Source organism: Helianthus annuus, chromosome 5 (assembly GCF_002127325.2).
Source record: "Helianthus annuus cultivar XRQ/B chromosome 5, HanXRQr2.0-SUNRISE, whole genome shotgun sequence".
In the NCBI taxonomy this organism is placed as follows: Eukaryota; Viridiplantae; Streptophyta; class Magnoliopsida; order Asterales; family Asteraceae; genus Helianthus; species Helianthus annuus.
The window spans coordinates 160,481,494-160,489,119 of NC_035437.2; the positions used below are offsets into that span (position 1 = coordinate 160,481,494).

The 7,626-nt window shown below is 45.1% G+C and overlaps 1 protein-coding gene across 1 annotated transcript; it reads right to left on the reverse strand.

The window, feature by feature from the left end:
- Positions 1-3,992: 3,992 nt before the first annotated feature.
- LOC110941557 (cytochrome P450 76C1) lies at positions 3,993-7,400 on the reverse strand. Its single transcript, XM_022183196.2, has 2 exons — positions 6,397-7,400; positions 3,993-4,793 (listed from the first exon to the last, which is right to left on the reverse strand). The coding sequence occupies exons 1-2, from the start codon at positions 7,360-7,362 to the stop codon at positions 4,173-4,175; spliced, it is 1,587 nt and encodes a 528-aa protein (XP_022038888.1). The 5' UTR covers positions 7,363-7,400; the 3' UTR covers positions 3,993-4,172.
- Positions 7,401-7,626: the final 226 nt, after the last annotated feature.

Here is a 7,626-nt window from a genome sequence, read left to right on the forward strand (position 1 = left end):
TCATCAACTTTTTGCGCAACCCGAACGACATTTTTGTGTAGCAGTAATTTCCGGTAGGTGTGCGGAATGCCGTTTTGTCTTCATCCTCGATTGCCATCTATACCTGGTGCTAGCCTTTGTAACAATCGAGGAAACACTTCCATCAAAATGGTGCGAGGTTATCGACCTTTTTGTCGATCTCTGGAAGCGCATAACAATCCTCGGGACAGGCTTTGTTGAGGTCTTTATAATCGACGCACATGCGCCAGCCCCCGGATGGTTTCTCTACCATGACTGGGTTGGACAACCAAGTCTGGTACTTGACTTCTCGCAGGATGCCTGCTGAGAGCAGTTCTTCGACTTGCTCATGCATCGCCTGATTTTTCGCGGATCCAAGGTGGCGTTGGCCTTGGATCACGGGCTTGATACCTGGCAAGGTATTCAAGAAGTGTTGCGCAACTTCGCGTGGGACCCCAGTCATGTCTGCGGGTGTCCACGCAAAAAATATCTTGGTTCCTAAAGAGAAGCTGCTTCAGGTGCGCTTTGATGTTAGGGGACAAGGCATGGCCCAACGTAACCATTTGCTCTGGGTGTCTCGCATTGAGAACCCATTTTTCTGGTTGGTTGTTGGGGGTAGGCCATGCTATTTTGGTCGGACGCAGCTTGTCCGACGCCATGACTTCCCTGCGTGCATAGATTATCGTGACCCCTGTTTCGGTTTAGAAACCGACTGCAGAATGGGGTACGGACGTAATCATGTTAAAGTCGTCTTGGGATTCTCTCCCAAGGAGCACGTCATATTTGGAAGTGTGAGGTAAAACCATGAAGTTCACCTCTTCTGTTCGCGTGTGCCTTCCGTTAGTGAGGCGCACAGGAAAAGTAATTTGGCCCAGGGGAAAGACAGTTTCCCCTGCGAACCCGGCCAACGGGTAGTCCACCGCTTGCAACTGATCTTTGTCCTCCTGGACGAACTGGTTGAAGCATTGCTCGTATATGATATCAGAAGTACTGCCCGGGTCGATGAATAATCGCTCGGTGCAGGAATAAGCCAGGTGGCCTGTAATAACGACTGCACGCCTGTCGCGCGGGCCGCCTCGGACTTTTGGAAAGACGACTTGCTCGTCTTTCCAGTCATTTTCCGGTCTTCTCGCCGCCTTGTGTGGCCTTCCTTTGCCTCTGTTGATCATATGGGTTGAGGCTACATACATGGTCCTCTTCCCTGTGGAGGTGCCCTCGCCGTGGGGGGTGATGCGCTTGGTGGGTTTTTTCCCACCGGGCAACAGATGTTGCAGCTTCCCCACCTTTAGGGCTCGCTCAATCTCTAGCCGGAGACTGATGCAGTTGTTTGTTGCGTGGCCCGAGTCCTTGTGATAGTCACAATAGAGTGTGAGGTCCTGGTTTTTCTTGGACTTCATCGGCTGGGCCGGTCGCAGAAAATGCGCGTCCGTAAGGAGGACGTTGCTTGGCGACTGGGTAATCTCGGTCCAGTTACGGTCCCGAGACTGTTTTTTCGACACCCGGTTCTCACGCTGGGCGTTGATAGTTGCCCTTGCGTCGGGCTGGCTGTTGTGTGGGACGTATGGCTTGGGGTCCCTGCCGTGATTCCAACTGTCCGGGTTGCGCTTATTGTTGCGCTTAGGCTCTTGGTGGGAGGACTGGCCTTCCACCCGGGGCGGTGCCTTGCCAACATGCGGTTTGAAGGACCGCTGAGTCTGGGCGTATGTCTTGACTGCAGTCATGACATCTTCCCATTTCTTTGGCAAGCCGTCCTTGCCGGAGATAGTCATAACCATTTGTTCATCTCTAACAGCTACGATGAAGTGGTTACGTGCCATTTGGTCGCAAACGTCACCTATCTCTAGGCATTCTTTGTTGTATCGGACGACGAATGCTTCCAGTGATTCGTCGTCCCTGCGCCAGATGTTCATGACGTTCATCGAATCACGTTCATGGCGTCGTTGCTAACTAAAATGCGCGAGGAACTTGGCTTCCAAGTCCTCGAATGATTCCAGTGATCCCACTGCCAAAGAATCGAACCAGGCCCTTGCCAGACCCGTAAGGGTCTGAGGGAAAAAATGACACCAGGTGGGTTCGTCCCAGTTGTCGTTGCACCCTAAGCCGGTGAAGATGTTTATGTGGTCGTCCGGATCGGACGAACTATTGTATTTCCCAAAATTCAATGGGAATTTTGTGGTGTTGACACCGGCGTGAACGATTCTTGGGACGAACTTGGAGTTTTCGGCCACAGATTTTGGCCGGTAGGGTTGCCTCTCGGGGCGTTTTGCGGCGCGGAGGTATGTGTTACGGGGGTTAGTCGCAGGAACGTAGTGGTGTCCTCCCGGTCTGCTGCTGGAAGCATGAGATTCCCCGCAATATGTATGGTCGTCCGGGTCGGTACGGCCATATCCTTCGTGATGGGACTGCGGTCCCAGCCGGCTTTGAATGTCGGAGCCGCGGTGGGCTGTGGATTGCCGCCTGTTATCGCCTTGAGGGCCCAGGCGGCTTTGTATTGTGCCTCTGGCGCGAGACCCATATGAGGAATCGTCCTCATCGATTGTGCGGACCTCACAGTAAGAGGATCCGCGGTCTTCACGCCTGCTTCGGGAGGCTGGGCGTGAAGGAGCCCTACCGTCGTATTGTAAAATACGACCCATAGGGGTATGTGGTGCCGGGGTAGGGCCGGCCGGTACCTGTGCATCTGCGCAGGCTCTGTTGTATGCTGCGGCCAGCAGAGCTGTTTGCTGGTCGTACCAGGCATGATGACTCATGTCTGGAGGAATCACAGGTGCGTACTGTGATAGGTCATGTCCAAACGTAAGGGGTGCGCCCCCTTGTGTTGACGTGCCAATGTGGCCAGAATTTGGGACTGGAGGGGTGGTCCTCGCAGGCCCTGTGTTGGTGGGGTTTAGGTTATCCCCAGTAGTGTTGTTTAGACGATCAGACATGATCTTTTGAGAGGGGGAGGGATGGTTGAGAAAGTGCTAAGAGTAGCGGTGGGCGCCAATGATGAAACAATGGTTAACCGGGCAGGGTTAACACATTGGTCTCGTCAAGAAGGGTTAATCCCTTCCTCTCGAGTATCGCTGGCCGGATCGTCCGCCGGTTGATCTCCTGCACAAGGAAACAAGCCGTGACTCGTAACAAGGAGGATGGGGTGGGGGGTGCTCCTTGTTACCTCTCTCCGGCGTGAGAATCAGTAATTTGCTTGGGAAGCAAAGTGTGATAGTAGTAGTAGTGAGAGAGTTGTGAAGAGATACCTCAAACCTGGTTTGGGGTTGGTATTTATAGCCGAGGAGTGAAGGAGGAGCTGAAGGGACGGACTGACGACGTGCTGCCCCTTTGCAGGTGTGTCAGGCTTGTCGGTTGTGGAGGTGAAGTCACGTCCTACTGCAGTGTCAGTCCGTTGCTTACGAATGGCCTGACAGGCGGCTGCCAGTGGTGCCACTTGCTCTGTGTTGTCAGTCCCACTTGCCTAGTGGGCAGGATGCGGTGCAGGCCGCATCGCTGCCTGCGGTAACCTTTGATGTTCCCGCGTTCCATGCTTTGACAAAGACACATGCGGGATGCGGTGCCAAGCCGCATCGCCGTCTGTGGCGACTGTTGCTGTTGCCCAGATCCCTTGCCGTGATGAAAATGTCCATATGATGTGGTACCAGCCGCATCGCTATGCATGTCCGCTTTCATACACAAGGTAAGGCTTCTTCTTATCCTTTGACTGATTGGATTCGAAGGACGCGTCCGTGTGGACACAGTTCTTTGCTGGTGGGGGTTTTTGATAAGGGTAATGGTCACTCGCGGTCAGGGTTGCGCGAGATTTGGGACCATACCCCTTCACGTATAATGAAGACAATCGTTAGTATAAGGATAACAATAAGGATCCTGAATCTTGATCCTGCAACACCTACTGAGGATCCTTAATTCAAACAGAATTGAGGATCCATGATCCTGGCAGTATTTGAGGATCCGTGATCCTTAGGATTGGAAAATCCTCCCCTAACATATATAAAATAACGTGCTTTCAAATTATTCATTATAAAATATATATTGAGAAAAACATCACATTATTACACCACATACATACACCCTAAAAAAGGTTTACACGTACTCTCCAAATGGGTACACATTTGATGAGCATAACTACATTACTTATACCATTATTTTGGATCTTAACCATACAAAGAAGCTATAAAACGTTACATATAGAGGCTCACATCTGTCAACCTTTGAGATGGGATAGCAGTAAGTGGTTTTCTTTTCTTGATTGCAATGCTATAAATTTCGGTAAGGTCATGTTTTTCGCCCTTCGGAATACTCCAATCAAACGAGTGCAAGAGTGAAGCCAATATAAGCATTAACATTTTCTCGGCCAATGGAACGCCTGCACACAACCTTCTTCCTGATCCAAATGGGAAATATATCAAATTGTTTCCATTATAATCCCATTTGTTTGTCAAGAATCTCTCTGGGTTGAAATTCAAAGGATCATCCCAGTACCGAGGATCCCGGTGGATTGACCAAACATTCAGGATTATTGTACAACCTTTTGGAATGGTATATCCACCTACCATGCATTCCTTGCTTGGTGATCGTGGGATTAAGAAAGGGACTATAGAATGCATACGCAATGTTTCTTTAATCGTTGCATCGAGGTATTTTAGCTTAGGAAGATGATGTTCTTCGACTATGTTATTTAATCCTACAACTTCTACTAATTCCTCTTGAAGCCTTTTCATTATATTGTGATTTTGCATAATATTTGACATCGCCCATTCGACAGTTGTTGCCGTTGTTTCTGTTCCAGCAATCATAATGTTCTGATACAACAAAGTTTTACCATGTTAGTTTAGCAAATCACATTAGTATTTATTGAATAAAGTTCCTCAAAATTAACAAAAAAAAAAACTTGTTTAAAAAGAGTAAAGTTATTATACAAAGTCTCCTAAATCTATGAAGTGTATAAAGACACAATGGATCGTAAAATATAACATAATGGATCGCAAAATTATAACACAATTCCAAGATACAATGAATTATAAAAAGAAACACAATGAAACAAATAAAAAAAGACACAATGCCAAATAAAAATACACAATCATCTAAACAAAAATTTTAATATCCACATGGTAAAAATTCCAAAGCGAAAAACTAAAATCTAAGGTCATAAAGTTCAACAAAACAGTTCCAATACCGCTATAATGAGCTCATTCGGAGCTCGTTTGATACCCTCCTACGACTTCCCCCTATTTTTAGGACACTATATATTTAAACCTTAAAAAATAGAAATAATAATACGAATTTTCATAAGGGGGCTGCATTAAAAGTCATAGATTAGTTATTTTAAATGTGGCGACTAGAAAAAAGTTCGTAAGGACTTTCCATGAATGTCATTGTATTTTAAAAATTCAACAAGTTTGTGACGATTAGGCACTTAACTATGCAAAGAAAGACTATTTTTTTAAGGTTATTAATGCTTTAGGATTCATTAATTTTTTTTTTTTTTTTTTTGAAGGGTGACTTTCAATATGTACATGGACCATTGGTCACCGGGTTCCCGTCAGCCCAGCTTTCGCAGACGCGATGTTCTATCGGGCCCCGGCTGCCACTCTGACTGACCTTCGCCCGGAAACTATACTGCCCCCACACGAGAGACTCGCTGGGGTAACAGCTGGATGAAAACCGGGTTGCCCTCAGGACCGCACCATGCCTCGGTAGGTAACGATCCATCATTGGGGCGTCCCGCACCATAAGCCACAAGTTGGAGTCGAACAGACGACCTCCCAAAGGGAAAAAGCCGGCCTAACCAATTGGGCCGAGTTAAAAAGTTATTGATAACACAATGATTTTTTTTTTTTTTTTTGTTAAATAAAGTCCGAGTTAAAAAGTTATTTTGTTATTGAAAAGTTATGTGACTTATTTTTTTAACTACCAACAAAAGTTTGATGACCTGGTCGGTCACCATTGGAGATGCTTGGAGTTCTTACATGTTTTTATATTTCTATGTTTAAATTTAGGGGAAAATTATATATTTATAATATATACATAATAGGGTTACATAGAATATATACTCTTATTTGTTTGAAACATATAACCTTTGATACCAATTAATATTGTTCGTTTCATTTAGAAGAAGCTTACAAATTTGTTTGTTTAACCAAAGGTTACACCCGTCGTATGTTGTGTGAACTTGGATAACAAGAAACAAAATGCGTGAGTTGGGTGTTTTTTTTTTTTTTCCCTTTTTTTTACGAAAAGCAAATATATCAATTGTATCAGGTGTCCTTGTTGGTGTTTTGAGAACCACAAAACAAAACAAAACAATCACTGATGAGTATTGGGTCAACTATCTTTAAAAGGAAAAAAAAGGATGACTTTCATTCTTTTCCATTTTTTAAATAAATTTATAAGAATAAATCTTACCAGGAGAACTGACTTTATTTGGATCATGCTAAGTGGTGTTGCATCTTTTTCGTCCTTGTAGTCTAATAAGACTTGTAAAAAGTCTTTCTTTCCTTCACGCCCGGTTTTGTCCTCTGACATTTTTAAGTTGGATTCGATTCGATCATCAATGATGGTAGTGAAAAGTTGATCCAACTTGTTTCGTTGCTTCTCCATGTCCCGCACGACTCCTTGTAGATCAAACCGAGCAAGAACAGGGAAGAAATCAGATACATCCATCCGTCCGAGTATTGCAGTGACTTTTGAAGCCACCTTATCTATCTCAGCTACAATATTACTGTTTGTCACGCCTTTATCTGATTGGCTTTCCCAGATTGTTCTTATTAGGACACTTGTCTCTGTGGAGAAAGTAATCTCACGAATGTCAACTTTGGTACCAATTTTACCAAAAACGTTCTTGACAGCTCTTCTAACTTCCTCCCATCTAACCGAACTCGATCTGTCAAGATTCACGTTGCTTAGCATCTTGTGAACACTTAGCTTACGAAGCTTACGCCAGTTGGCGTTGTTGTCCGAAAATACCATATCTTGGCCACCATAAGTCATTACTAAGATTGCAGCGGTTTGGTCACGGTTAGAAAATGCCTCGTCTTGGTCACGAACCACCTCCTTTGCTAACTCCGGGGTATTTATTACAACAAGAAGTTTGCTTCCCAACTTTAACTTGAAGATGGGACCGTATGTGTGAGCCATGTTGGTGAACTGTGTGTGCAAGTTGGGAGTAAGAAATGGAAGGTACCCGACGATTGGGAGCGAACGGGGACCTGGTGGCAATGGTGGTGCACCATTTGAGGAAGTTGATAGTATGAACTTGTACCATAAAATAGCCAAGATCAGTACTGAAGTGGTGGCAACTAACATGGTTGGCTCGTTGTAGTTGTTGATCACTTCCCACAACCCTAAGACATTATTATTTTGTTCTGCCATTTTTTGCAAATGATTCAACTAATTGAGTTGAGTGCAATCCTACAGGTCCATGGGTGCATTTATAGGCCACGGCTGGGCCATGCCCATGTGAAATTAATTGAGAAAATGCTACACAGATGATTTTTAATATGTTAAAAACATTCATCATATCGTTAAATATAAAAGAAATACAAGACATCAACAGTAAAAGCCAAAAAGAAAATTACCCCTCTGTTATGAATACAACCATTTTATAGCCCAATCCAATGTTTATGGGTTTTAGGT

Excerpts from the sequence above, each read along its gene's own strand:
- LOC110941557 (XM_022183196.2), bottom strand. The coding sequence starts at position 7,362 with ATGGCAGAACAAAATAATAATGTCTTAGGGTTGTGGGAAGTGATCAAC. Across the intron at positions 4,794-6,396 it reads AAATAAAGTCAGTTCTCCTG|AACATTATGATTGCTGGAAC; the intron begins GTAAGATTTATT and ends TTGTTGTATCAG.